Source organism: Trichomonas vaginalis, chromosome V, assembly GCF_026262505.1.
Source record: "Trichomonas vaginalis G3 chromosome V, whole genome shotgun sequence".
NCBI classification, from domain to species: domain Eukaryota; phylum Parabasalia; order Trichomonadida; family Trichomonadidae; genus Trichomonas; species Trichomonas vaginalis.
This window is the reverse complement of record NC_067207.1, coordinates 21937458-21951796: the sequence shown is the minus strand read 5'-3', so window position 1 is coordinate 21951796 and position 14339 is coordinate 21937458. Positions and strand designations below refer to the sequence as shown.

Below are 14339 nucleotides of genomic sequence, written 5' to 3'. Positions count from 1 at the left end.
TCAAGGAATCCCGAACTTCTCAAATTCGCAATTTTCTTTCTTAATAAGACAGAAATTGAAGAGATTTACAGCTATTGATAAAGAGGTAGGAATTCCGAACAATGATAGATTCATTCCATTAACGGAATATACTAGCAGTAATGAAGAAGCAATCGCAGGAAGTCCATCCACTGAAACTTTCTTTGTTTACACAAAACAGCTTGAGAATTACGAAAAAATTAAATTCAAACTTTCAAAGCAAACCAATACTTTGAAGTATATTGGCTTCATAACGGATGATTGGGACACTGTTTTCTTAAGTTTGTTCGATATGAACATCTACAGTGATAAAGGATTCACAAAATATACCGGAAGTCAGTCAAAAGTTGTTTTGTCAATTGTTGATAATTATCTTCTCTTTGGCGATGTAAAAGTCGACAGTCATGCATTAAAAAAGAGATGGGTTTTCATGATAACAGTTTGTGATAATTCACCAATTAAATATAAAATCTCTAAGAAGTTAATCCGCACAGCAATAAAACCTGCAAGTGTTTCTCAGATGGAGCCTCATAATTTTGATGTCCAAGCAATTTTCCCAATCATATGTTTGGGAAAGCAAGTCGATCTTCGTGATCACAGCAACATGATTGTTTCTGAAATCCTTGATGGACATAGATTTAGAATTGAGGGAACAAATAATTCTTCCAATGCTTATGTACAATACGATGTATCTGCGTTTCAATTTAATGTTCATTACACACCATTTGATACATTGATGAATAATGCTGAATTGAGTTATCGAATTGGTAACAGAACTGATATATTACGTGATCTTTTATCAACATGTAAGAGTTATTCTCAATCAATATTAAAAGGATTGTACAAGTATTATGCTGCAAAGATTAATTCTGAAATGGCAATTCCTAGAATTGCAAAGTTAACTGAAACATCTTCAAATTCTGAAGTTAATGATATTAAGAAATTGATTAAAGGATTTGAGAATAAAGTACTTCAAGAAATCGAAGAAGGCGTTCGAAAGATTGAAAATGATTCTAGTTTTGCACAATGCCAAGATATCAATGAATTGTCCAGTTACAAATTCGGATATTTCCAAATTGCTCTTTTCCAGGCTTGGGATCATTGTATTTTCTTCAATAAAACATTCATTGATGGTCTTAAACTTTTCTACAAATATAAGAAGAGTTGCCTTGGATTCATTCCAATGATATTGAGAGCATTTGAAAAAGAGATTCCATCAAATCTTTCTGACGCAAAAATGGTATTGGAATTCTTTAATACACCAAATTTCGATTCATATTTCAGAGATATGGATAAGATGAATATCAGAGATTATTTTAACCGATTACTAACTTTTATATTTGAAAGAGAGCCTGATACTATTGTAAAGAAACAAAATCATTCGGTATTGATCAATGAATGTGCTAAAACATATATTCCAAGTCTTTGGGAACTTGGACAAGATTCTTCAAATTGTGAACGAAGGATGCCATTGTTACTACTTTATTCAGATGAAGGAGCTTCATTTAATAAGTTTGTTTCAACAGGAAGTATCTACTATCCTATTGAAATTTTATTGACAAATGGCAAAACGGAGATTCTACCAAAGGGGAAATGTCCAAATCCATATCAGTGCAAAGGATATCGATATCATTTTGGAGCAGATGGAAATCAAGTTTTGGAAGATTGGAGAAATTATAAACTTAAAGATTTCAGAGAATTGTACAATTTATTACTTGTTCAATATATTTTGAAGAACAAAATTGCAGAATCCCAAATTGGAGATTATCCAGCAATTGTATTATATTTCGTCAACATTGGTTTATCAAACATCAAAGAATTGCCAGATGATCTCTTTGATTATCAAGGACAAGACGCACAAAAACTTTATGATTATGTTAAACGCACAATTGCTAATCATAGAAGTGAAGAACCCTATCTTGAAATTGATATGGAGCATACAATTGCTCGTGGAGAAAGTCCTAATTCTCCTTATTTGAACAAGATCTTTGAATATCTTGTAAAATCGAAATTCCCTACTAAATTATATTCGATGAGCAGGATTTTTAAGGTGAAGTATATAGGTGAATTTAGTATTGATGCCAGTGGCTTATTTAAAGATTCATTTTGTCATATGGTTGAAGAACTTATGAATCTGAAGTTAGGTTATTTCAGCATTAAACATAATTCATTATTATGCGAATCAGAATGCTTGGTTCCATCAATAACCTTAAGTCCAAGGCAGGCTGAAACAATAGGAGCATTGATTTCAAGTGCAATTGCAACTCAAAATTGTCATAAAAAATGGAAAATTCCATTATTTATTTGGAACAGTTTTGTCACAGATGCAAAACTTTCAGCTCTTGTTGATTGTAGTGATGATGACTATTTCAATAAATTAGAAAATGTTGTAACCAATATGAGAAATGGATTTTGGAAAGTTCTTCCTTTGCAAGAAGTTAGCAATTTATCAGGAAGATTCTTGAAAGGACTGGCTTGTGGAAAAGAAGGAGCATTAGACTATAATTCTTTCATTAATTTATTCAATTTAGACTCAAAAATCCTTCCAATATGGAATACTTTTACAGCAGCAATTTCAAACTTCACTTCAGAACAATTTTCTAAATTGTTAGAATTCATCACCGGAAATTGTACTCTACCTATAAATAATAGTCCAATAATAGAACTTGATTTGATAGAAACAGATGAATATGATGAGAGTAAATATAATCTTCCTTGTGCTCATATATGCTTTAATAGACTTAGCATTATGCCATATAGGGATATCAATCTTCTCAGAGAAAAGTTAATAATATGCATTACTTATTCCTCTATTTTTGAAGATTAATGTTTGTAATAAAATTGTATATATATCAAAATTGCATTTTCATGAATAAATAAATATATAATTTATAAATATTAGAAATTATTATGCAAAAATCAAATTACAATCTTTATTTTTATTTTTAGATGTATATTAAATTACACATCTATGAATGAATATAATACAAATGAAGTATACTCGAACTTGATGCTAGAATTATCAGCACTGATTTGAATTCTTATTTCATGTATTAAAATTAAATTAAAATATCTTTATGGAATGACTGCTCTTCAATATGCAGTTAAGATTAAAAAAAATGAAATTAATAAAAAAATATGCTTTTAAAGTAAATTTACTGTTGATTCTGTGGATTCTCTTGTTTTTCTTGTGGAACTTGTCCATTTTCTTTACGCCATTCGCAGAAAGCGTTGTACTTCATCGCATTGACGCGTTTCTTCTTGAAAGAGTTTTCCCACTTTTTGAACTGGACAAACTCATCAATAGAAATCTCAACCTCTTGATCAGATCCGCATTTGCAATGAGACTTCTTGTCTTTCTTGTCATCGTAATCTCTATCTTTCTTATCTTTCTTATCTTTCTTATCTTGTTTGCTTCTCTTATCTTGTTTCCTGCGGAGTTTCTCCTCTTTACGACGAAGCTTTTCTTCAAGCTTCTTCAGCTTGTTCTCCCTGTACTTAAGACGTTCTTCTTCTGGGAGATTGTTGATGAATTCTTCGCGTTGTTTGAAAACTTTGTTCTTCTCTTCGACTGCATGTTGGAGTCTTGCCTTTCTCTGATCTTGAGTCTCACCTTCAACAGGCAAGAAGAGTTTCCAGTCTACTTGTGGGTATCCTTGAGCATCTGGTAACTTGATTTGTTCAGGAGCTGTCTGAGACATGAATGAATGTGAAGTGGAGCAAAATCCACCGAGCAATCGCTCGCATATAAAAAATCGTTGATAGAGCTCAGAAATAAATCGGTAAATTTAAGAATTTTTTTTCTCCCACTTCATAAATTCGGATCATTTTCGATACAATTCATATCGTCTTAGACAAAAATTTTAGATAAATGTTCATGATATGAAATATAAAACAGATATGAACAAATTTCGATTTGTATAAAAATCGATAAAAATCGTTTATATTCTTCACATCAAACTTCGGTGAAATTATAGATTAATAATTGAAATATCATATCATATTCATCTATAAAATCATGTATTTTAGACAAAAATTTTCCAAATTTATGAATGATTTCAAACGAAATTCGAAATCACACATACAAAGTTTGAGATATATGTGCTTTAACATCATCATCTTCATATATTGATATATTTAGAGTTCTTTCGATAGTTTTTATAACACTTACAAATTATTTGTAATAAACTCCAATATCAATGTTTTATTATTTAAATATTTTATGATTTTCCAGCTACGGCAAATTCTTTTCATAACAAAGTTTCTATTTTATAAGGGATCATATCGACGACTTTTCTTTGAAAATAATATATGCCAACATTTTTCAATGGATAAATTTTTTAGACCTTCTCCATTTAATGGAGAGGTAAAAACTTATCCAAAAGAATATGCTGACCTGATTAAAAATCCAGAGTCACATCAAAAACAATTAATAAACATTATTAAGGCGAAATCAAAATCAATTGAAGAATATTATCCATCAATCTCTCAAATGTATGATAATTTAATACAAGACTTGAAAGACAAGTATGACAAAATTATAGAAACAAATGTTAGATTTGAAACAGATCCTATTGCTGGTCAAGAAAATCTTTATATGGATAATATTTCTCTTAAATTCGAAGGTGATTATATAACTATTAAGAATGTTAATCCAAAATACTTATTCAGATTATTAGAAAAATATTTCAAACAGATTAATGAAAATGAATATCATTATCTTGTCAAACTTGGTTTATCTCCAAGCTCTTATCCTTTATCAAAGCTTTCTATAATAAGTAATCTCATTGATGCTAGAAAGTCGTTTAAAATTTGTGAATTGAGTGAAATTATTACAAAGGATATTATGAATGAAGAAGGTGAACTCACAAAATGCATTAATGATGTTGTTTGTAGTTTACAAAAAATAGAGAATCATCCAATCGAAAAATGGAATAAAAGTGAAGATATCGGAAATCTCATCAGAAATGCAGCGAATAAGGCAATTTGCATTAATTCATTGAATGGATCCTATATTGTTTTCCAAAATAGTGAACAAAGATACACGATTGATATCAAATCTCAAAAAATCATCACAAACGAAGGAACTGTAGATGTAAGTAGCATTTATCCTTTTAATATCATTAATGCTGCTATTATAAATGGATGCTTAACTTTAATCGGAATTAAAGATTCAGAAGTTTGCATTATTCAATACAAAGATGACAAAATGAAGAAATTGGGTGAATGTGAATACACATTAGTTGGAACAGGAATAAGACTCCTTAATTCTGAATTTTGTTGTCATATCATTTATAATGAATTGCATTTGTACACAAATGATCACAAAATTGTTATTTACAACTTAATAGATAAGAAAATAATCGATCAAAGTCCTCAGTTCTATTTGTTTCATATGAAAACTTTAGTTGCAATCAATTTATTGTGTCACTTTTGACAACGAAAACACTTTGTATGTTGATCGAAGAAAGATTGAAACATTAGACAATTATGTTACATTAATCCGTCCATCGTATTCAAATGAATCATATCAAGCAATTTCAATGATTGCAGATGATATAATGGCAGATATAACAAAGACATTTATCAATATAATTGTTAGAGGAAATATCGAAAATACTTATGTATTGAATCCTATTCAGCACGTTGAATATGCGGTTTCAATTCTTAGGAAACTGGAATCTAGCGATATCCCTCCCAATTTAAAGGAATTTGTCGACATCTTCTTGGCAAGATTTATCGTTTTGAATTTAAGACAGATTTTCTACAAAAAGCAGAATATCAAAGAAAATGAAAAAGAAGAGATCATTAAACTATTTGATAGCATGGCTCCAACAAAACCTGTTCAGGACACATTTGAAATCATAATCAAAGCAATTAAATTTGGCATATATTGGCCAAAATTAGTCGATTTAATTAACGAACGATTTCTTAAACTCGAATCAACACCCAAGTTTATTCTCTTCAAACTTGAACAAAGTATTTTCTTGCCTTTTGATATTAATGACTTGGATTCTTATGATAATACTTACAACATTGGTGTTTATTCAGAACAGAATTATTGACCTATATGCATTAGTGAAAAATTGGATGGTATTTGGAAGTATGACAAAGAGTTCACTCATTTCATTAACTTTGTCTTTTCATATATCAAATCAATTTATCGCAATGAAGATTCAGCAAAAAGAAATTGTTTGGAAATACTGAAAGAATTATTTTCAATTCTAATGATAATTCCAATCGGACCATTTCTTGGATGCACAATTTCTAAATACTTAAAAGAAATTGCACAAGAAACTAATATGATTTATGAAATCATGTTAGTCAGCGATGAGTTCAAAACACTTATGAATTATTTCAAGAATTATGCATTTAATGAAGAAATAGAAGATATACCGTCAATTTCTCTCCACACAACAATTTTTGCACCTAAGAATTTGAAAAGCACAATTGAGACCTCGTTTAATTCTCCTTTCATCAAAATTCATGTAACTCAAAAGCACTTTGAAAAAGATAAAGAGAATCAGGTTGCACTGTTCAATGAGAGAAAACTCTCCAAACAACAAGAAACAACAGCAATTGATGGAAATAAAGTCAAAATACAAATCACAGGAAACAATGAGAACTCCCAATATATCTTGGAGAGTGTTGTTTCCCAAGAGCAAGACAAAGATGGCGAATTGAATGTTATTAATGAAGATGTTGGCAAACTTTTATTGTTGCCTTACTTATATTTAAAATTAAGTCAATCAATTGAACTAATTTTTGAAAAATCTGGAAAGGAAAAAGAGCATAAAGAAGTACTAAATTTGGGACTGTTAAGACCGAATGATTTTCATCGTAGATTAATTGAATATTCAAAAGCGAAACAGTTTAATCTGAATGATATTTCATCAATCATCTCCAAATTTTCAATAAAATCACAATTAAGAAACAGAGAATTCAATTTTAATATACAGCAATTATGTGTCAAAATAATTATTTCATTATTATGGTCATGTGGTTTCAAGGATGAATTTGAATCTTTCGAGCAAAATCCAACTTTGAAAACTTTTGAAGAAAAGTTCAAAACACTTTTCATGAAACAAATCAATTCGATTCAGGCCAAACTTGTTGATACATTTGGGAAAAATAAGCTGGAATTTGAAAAAATAAAGAAGGCAATTGATGTTAAATTTGATATCCTGATGAATTCAAATTGCAATATTGATAGGTCAAAGAGAGAATTTTTCGTTGATAAAATCTTGAATTTTTATGACTTCGGTTTCACTTATTACGAAATTGAACGAATCAAAGAAGTTCATGCATTTAAACAACAAATTCGAAATGCTTATGAAATGATATTTGGCTTCATTACAAAGCTGGCAGATTTGTATGCAAAACCACTGAAGAAAGGCACTAAAAATATTTTCATTCCACTTGCAAGAGCATTTGTTCAGAACATTGACTCATTTTATAATAAAGAAACATTTGAAAAGAACGAATTTCAGAATATTTGCAGTGAATTTGAGGATCCAATAATAAATATTCATTTAATTCAACTTGAGCAATCACCTACACGAATGAAATTGATTTCACATGATTTCGAAAATGATAGAAATTTTTCAGCTTTCTTTAATTCGATATCAATCTTGTATGAAATGTCACAATTCATCATGCCGATCAATGATAATCCAATTAAACCACCAATTCAAACCCAATATGATGAATCGCATAACTTTATTGGTCCAGGATATGTCGCTCTCAATTGTGGATACTATTGGGAAGTTGCAAAATGCGTCGAAAATATGAGGGAAAAACCATCATATCAAATTTGCGGTGAAATTAAATTAAAATTTCAATCTGATAAACATCATTTAATTTATTCGACCATTGGAGCTATGATTGGTTTAGGTGCAGAAATATTCGATTCTGAGATAACAAGATACATTATTGATCAAGGAAAAATTGTAGGAGCTTGTAATTACAACAATACTATCCAAAGAAACGCTGAAAGTTCTTTCAAATTGCCACCTCCAAAGTTTGAGGTTACAGAAAAATTAAAGGATACAATGAAAGATATTGTTCATTTAATTGATTTAGATACAAAAGATTATTATATTGCGATCCAAAACTGTATTATTTTGTCTTTTATGACAAAAGTATTTGAGAATTATCCAAATAAAGTTGAGCTAGTTGATTGGTCAAAGACATTGAAAAAATTGGTTTCACAAACATATCAAATTCAAGGAATCCCGAACTTCTCAAATTCGCAATTTTCTTTCTTAATAAGACAGAAATTGAAGAGATTTACAGCTATTGATAAAGAGGTAGGAATTCCGAACAATGATAGATTCATTCCATTAACGGAATATACTAGCAGTAATGAAGAAGCAATCGCAGGAAGTCCATCCACTGAAACTTTCTTTGTTTACACAAAACAGCTTGAGAATTACGAAAAAATTAAATTCAAACTTTCAAAGCAAACCAATACTTTGAAGTATATTGGCTTCATAACGGATGATTGGGACACTGTTTTCTTAAGTTTGTTCGATATGAACATCTACAGTGATAAAGGATTCACAAAATATACCGGAAGTCAGTCAAAAGTTGTTTTGTCAATTGTTGATAATTATCTTCTCTTTGGCGATGTAAAAGTCGACAGTCATGCATTAAAAAAGAGATGGGTTTTCATGATAACAGTTTGTGATAATTCACCAATAAGATATAAAATCTCTAAGAAGTTAATCCGCACAGCAATAAAACCTGCAAGTGTTTCTCAGATGGAGCCTCATAATTTTGATGTCCAAGCAATTTTCCCAATCATATGTTTGGGAAAGCAAGTCGATCTTCGTGATCACAGCAACATGATTGTTTCTGAAATCCTTGATGGACATAGATTTAGAATTGAGGGAACAAATAATTCTTCCAATGCTTATGTACAATACGATGTATCTGCGTTTCAATTTAATGTTCATTACACACCATTTGATACATTGATGAATAATGCTGAATTGAGTTATCGAATTGGTAACAGAACTGATATATTACGTGATCTTTTATCAACATGTAAGAGTTATTCTCAATCAATATTAAAAGGATTGTACAAGTATTATGCTGCAAAGATTAATTCTGAAATGGCAATTCCTAGAATTGCAAAGTTAACTGAAACATCTTCAAATTCTGAAGTTAATGATATTAAGAAATTGATTAAAGGATTTGAGAATAAAGTACTTCAAGAAATCGAAGAAGGCGTTCGAAAGATTGAAAATGATTCTAGTTTTGCACAATGCCAAGATATCAATGAATTGTCCAGTTACAAATTCGGATATTTCCAAATTGCTCTTTTCCAGGCTTGGGATCATTGTATATTCTTCAATAAAACATTCATTGATGGTCTTAAACTTTTCTACAAATATAAGAAGAGTTGCCTTGGATTCATTCCAATGATATTGAGAGCATTTGAAAAAGAGATTCCATCAAATCTTTCTGACGCAAAAATGGTATTGGAATTCTTTAATACACCAAATTTCGATTCATATTTCAGAGATATGGATAAGATGAATATCAGAGATTATTTTAACCGATTAGTAATTTTTATATTTGAAAGAAAGCCTGATACTATTGTAAAGAAACAAAATCATTCGGAATTGATCAATGAATGTGCTAAAACATATATTCCAAGTCTTTGGGAACTTGGACAAGATTCTTCAAATTGTGAACGAAGGATGCCATTGTTACTACTTTATTCAGATGAAGGAGCTTCATTTAATAAGTTTGTTTCAACAGGAAGTATCTACTATCCTATTGAAATTTTATTGACAAATGGCAAAACGGAGATTCTACCAAAGGGGAAATGTCCAAATCCATATCAGTGCAAAGGATATCGATATCATTTTGGAGCAGATGGAAATCAAGTTTTGGAAGATTGGAGAAATTATAAACTTAAAGATTTCAGAGAATTGTACAATTTATTACTTGTTCAATATATTTTGAAGAACAAAATTGCAGAATCCCAAATTGGAGATTATCCAGCAATTGTATTATATTTCGTCAACATTGGTTTATCAAACATCAAAGAATTGCCAGATGATCTCTTTGATTATCAAGGACAAGACGCACAAAAACTTTATGATTATGTTAAACGCACCATTTCGGGGGACAATCGTAATTGCATCTTTCTTAAAATTGAAATTAAATATACAATTGCCCGGGGAGAAAATATTAATTCTCCTAATTTTAAAACAATATTTGGTTACCTGATGGATTCTGGATTTCCACAGAGATTATATTCTGATGAAATAATTTATCATGCTGACTATACTGATGAAAAAGGTGTTGATGTTGGTGGCCTATTCAGAGATTCATTTTATTTCATTGTTGAGGAACTAATGAATTTGAATCTCAAATATTTCACCAATAAACCAATTTCATTATTATGTGAATCAGATTGCTTGGTTCCATCAATAACCTTAAGTCCAAGGCAGGCTGAAACAATAGGAGCATTGATTTCAAGTGCAATTGCAACTCAAAATTGTCATAGAAAATGGAAAATTCCATTATTTATTTGGAACAGTTTTGTCACAGATGCAAAATTCTCGGCTCTTGTTGATTGTAATGATGGTGACTATTTCAATGAGTTAGAAAAAGTTGTTACCAATATGAGAAATGGATTTTGGAAAGTTCTTCCTTTGCAAGAAGTTAGCAATTTGTCAGGAAGATTCTTGAAAGGACTGGCTTGTGGAAAAGAAGGAGCATTAGACTATAATTCTTTCATTAATTTATTTGATGAAAGAACTAAAAGCCTTTCAATATGGAATACTTTTAAACAAGCAATTTCAAACTTCACCTCAGAACAATTTTGTAAATTATTACAATTCATCACTGGAATTGATACTCCATCAATGAAATCAGGATATTTCCTTAAGTTATGTGAGGTACCGACAAATTTAAAAAATGAAGAAGAATATTTGCTCCCATTTGCACATACATGTTTTCTACAGCTTGATATTATGCCATACAAAAGCGCTGATCTCCTTAGACAAAAATTAATTGTTTGTATTAATAATTATTCAACGATGACAGGTTAATGCAAAATAGTTGTTTTTGCGAGTTTTTGCATCCTAGATAGGACTTAATTTTAATAAATTTTTTGTTTAATTTTAATTTAATCTAATTTTATAATTTAAAAAAAAAGTTATAAAGTCGAGCCTGTTAGATTCTATTATTGTTTTTAATCTAGTTTCTTAGTATGTAAATCTCATTATTTATCAATCTAAATAAGGCCATTTCTAATTAATAAGCTACATTCCAGTAAATGTGTTTGGACAATAATATGATATTAACATAATGTTTTTCAATTTATCTGTGATTATAATGAATTGAAAAAATATATAATTCATAATTAAGTAGATTTATATTTTAAAAAAAATATCCTTACCACAAGCAAATGTTAAATTTATATTAAAAACTGATATAATGCAGTTGGCATAAAAAAAAATTAAAAATGCTTTCGCTGTTGACAGTTTTAACTTCTTCAGTACCAAAAAGGTACCCTGGCATGCTTTACGGCAATGAAAACGAATACAAAATATTAATTGACATGTATTGCGATCCTCTTTGCTCTGACTGCGCTTATTCATGGCCAACAATTAAAAAAGTTCTTCAATACTATCCAAAAGACCTTCTTCTTAGATTCCACACAATTCCTCTTGATATTCACACATGGTCATACCACTCTGTTAAAGCTGTCCAAGCATTAAGATTAATGGATGAAGGAAAGGCTAAGCAAATGCTTGATAAGCTTTATGATGGCGATCAAATCTATTTCCTTAATACAGAAATGTTCAACACAAGTGAAAATCAAGCTATTCAAAAATTCTGCTCATATGTTGCTACAAACTTCGATGTTAATCAAAACGATTACTATAACCAATATGTTTCTATGCAAACAAGGAGTGCTGCAGGTCAAGAGTCCGTTTTATCCATTACCCACCAAGTTATGGGAACTCCAACATTCGAAATTAACGGAGTCAAGTCTGATTTTAACGAAGAAACAACCTTTACTGAATGGGTTGAATATCTTGATAGTCTTTTGTAAAATTATTTTAAAAATCGTCATTTCTTTTAATGGTTATTTTAAACTACTATTATTTTCTTCTATACTTTTTGTTTTAACTTAATTTTTAGATTTTGCTCTTTAATTTCATGAATTTCAAGGTGAAATTTTTCCAAAAGATTTATAATCCGAGATAAAAACATGATATAGAAATCTTTTCCTGGATTCGTCATTCATTATCTCATCATGTTCCATCATTACTCTCATATATTATAACTTATTCCGAGAACGCTATTATAATGATAGCATTTAAGTACAATAGAATTTCTATTTTCACATGGTGCAGCTTTTATTAAGGAAATAAAAATAACGAAAATACAAACAAATAATTTTAATAATCATCAGTAATATTAACAACATTAGAGTTCTTTGAAGGTATGTAGAATGATCCATGTTTCAAATTGTAAGCTCCTGGTCCAGGGGTATCATCTTTCTTCTCACTAAATCTCTTTGATGTTGGAATTGTTAATGGTCTTGGTCCATTAGATTCAATTGATTGATATGCATCTGGTCCTGGATTATCAAGTTTACTTGGTTCTATCCATGCTTCACCGTATTCAGTTCCTCTTATCATTGGAGGGATCTTTTCGTTGTCACCTGGATATTGTAATGTATAATCCGCTGGTCCTGGTCCATCTTCGATCTTCCTCAAGACTCTCTTTGTGCGACTTGCGAAAGAAGGACTCGTCTTCTTATTTAGAGTCGTTGAAGGTCTGACATTTTCTTCATAAGCTCCTGGTCCAGGAGTGTTTGGCGCAGTGAAGAAATCAGGTGACTTAGAACGAGAGAGCTGGGACTTATGGCTCTTTATCCATTTGACATTGGAAGAGTACTGTCCAGGCCCGGGATTGTCGTTGATTGTAAACGTATTTCTGCTTTGCCTGTAGCCAAAACATGTATCGACATTTCCGCGTTCAATATCAGGACTGGTCTTGATACGTGGTGCGTAAGCTGTTGGTCCTGGAGTATCTTGTGGGATATCTGAAAAGATGCCACGTTTGGAAGTAGACTTGAATGCTGGTGATTCTGTTTTTCCTTTGACCCAATCACTTTGAGGAACGACATTAAATGGTGTTGTTGGCTTATCGGCATCTCTTGTAACTCTAGAAATAGTTGTTTTCATCCTTTTATTGACAAAATGAGGAGAATAAGCCCCTGGTCCTGGAACATTATCACGTGATTGAAGGAAATAGTCTCTATCTTGATAAGTTCCTATAGGAGAGGTATGAACAGATTTTTTCAGATCTTTCGGATTGTAATAACCAGGGCCAATAGCATTCTCTGATTGGGTAGCAACTTTAAGTGGTTGCCACTCACCTTCTTCATTTGGAGCAAATCCGGAAACATTTTGTTGACCGACAAATCCCGTTAATGGAATTTTCGCTGGCTTTGGCTTAGGATGGTATTTTTTCTTTTGTTTGCAAGACCAATCTTTCAAAGATCCGTATTGTGCAGGTGAAGGTGTATCAGAAGGATTGAAATATTTTCTTGGAGAACATGAATGAAAGACTGAGGTAATTGATAATGAACTTCCTGGAGGAAGATCGTATTCACCAACTGGTGGTGGTTCGAATTTCGGCTGTTCAAAAATAATTCTGTTTGTTTTCGCTCCGAATGGTGCTTTTGATTTTTTCTTATTTCCTATTGTTAAACCGACATCGTATTTACCAGGACCAATATCTTCAGGCGTGTTTTTGATAACATTTGTAAAAACTCGCTCAGTAGAAAGTCCCCAGAGCGATGCCATGAAATTTCGTTAACGTATATTTTGTCACCTTTTTATTCAAGAAAAATTTTAAACAAATGGATGCTCCAACAGCCCAGAAAGTTATATTTGATCCAGAAAACAACTATAAGATAAGAGTAATAGAACCAGAGCAATACAAGGAGACACAAAAACTCAAAGCAGGATGCGATCAATTCTCAACTGAAGTAAATGATTTCATGGGAGCAGTTAAACAATTCCTTGATTTCATGGAAACGCAGAGTCGTCGTGTAGAAGATCAAAAACTTAGATCAATTGCACTTAGAAATCGCGTACAAGAAGAAGTTGAATCTCGAAAGAGATCTCAAATAGATATACAGAATGTTATTGAAGCAAAGCAAAAGCAATTAGAAAAACTAAATGCGGAAATACGTTCCTGGGAAGAATACGATAGACAACTTGCCGAAAATAAAGATAAACTCGCAATGATCTAAGGCATCTGATATATTCTAATATTGT

General features: G+C 31.0%; 6 protein-coding genes and 2 pseudogenes across 8 annotated transcripts; 6 read left to right on the top strand and 2 right to left on the bottom strand.

Moving 5' to 3' along the window:
• Nucleotides 1–1170: 1170 nt before the first annotated feature.
• On the top strand, nucleotides 1171–2845 carry TVAGG3_0380900 (annotated as a pseudogene). Its single transcript has one exon. A coding segment is annotated over exon 1 (1675 nt).
• Nucleotides 2846–3173: 328 nt separating this feature from the next.
• TVAGG3_0380890 (uncharacterized protein) lies at nucleotides 3174–3719 on the bottom strand (the record flags this gene model as incomplete). The annotated part of the gene is made up of 1 exon (XM_001583198.1): nucleotides 3174–3719. One exon carries the CDS (start codon nucleotides 3717–3719, stop codon nucleotides 3174–3176), a length of 546 nt encoding a protein of 181 aa, XP_001583248.1.
• Nucleotides 3720–4345: 626 nt separating this feature from the next.
• On the top strand, nucleotides 4346–7840 carry TVAGG3_0380880 (annotated as a pseudogene). The gene has a single exon. A coding segment is annotated over exon 1 (3495 nt).
• Nucleotides 7841–7898: 58 nt separating this feature from the next.
• On the top strand, nucleotides 7899–8710 carry TVAGG3_0380870 (ubiquitin protein ligase protein; the record flags this gene model as incomplete). The annotated part of the gene is made up of 1 exon (XM_001583200.2): nucleotides 7899–8710. A coding segment is annotated over one exon (812 nt), but the record flags the coding sequence as incomplete, so codon positions are not given.
• Nucleotides 8711–9443: 733 nt separating this feature from the next.
• Nucleotides 9444–11205, top strand: TVAGG3_0380860 (ubiquitin protein ligase protein; the record flags this gene model as incomplete). Its single annotated transcript, XM_001583201.1, has 1 exon — nucleotides 9444–11087. One exon carries the CDS (start codon nucleotides 9444–9446, stop codon nucleotides 11085–11087), a length of 1644 nt encoding a protein of 547 aa, XP_001583251.1.
• Nucleotides 11206–11503: 298 nt separating this feature from the next.
• TVAGG3_0380850 (uncharacterized protein) lies at nucleotides 11504–12154 on the top strand (the record flags this gene model as incomplete). The annotated part of the gene is made up of 1 exon (XM_001583202.1): nucleotides 11504–12097. The coding sequence occupies one exon, from the start codon at nucleotides 11504–11506 to the stop codon at nucleotides 12095–12097; it is 594 nt and encodes a 197-aa protein (XP_001583252.1).
• Nucleotides 12155–12446: 292 nt separating this feature from the next.
• TVAGG3_0380840 (sperm-tail PG-rich repeat containing 2 family) lies at nucleotides 12447–13862 on the bottom strand (the record flags this gene model as incomplete). The annotated part of the gene is made up of 1 exon (XM_001583203.1): nucleotides 12447–13862. One exon carries the CDS (start codon nucleotides 13860–13862, stop codon nucleotides 12447–12449), a length of 1416 nt encoding a protein of 471 aa, XP_001583253.1.
• A 56-nt stretch (nucleotides 13863–13918) lies between these two features.
• On the top strand, nucleotides 13919–14314 carry TVAGG3_0380830 (intraflagellar transport protein 20-like protein family; the record flags this gene model as incomplete). Its single annotated transcript, XM_001583204.1, has 1 exon — nucleotides 13919–14314. The coding sequence occupies one exon, from the start codon at nucleotides 13919–13921 to the stop codon at nucleotides 14312–14314; it is 396 nt and encodes a 131-aa protein (XP_001583254.1).
• Nucleotides 14315–14339: the final 25 nt, after the last annotated feature.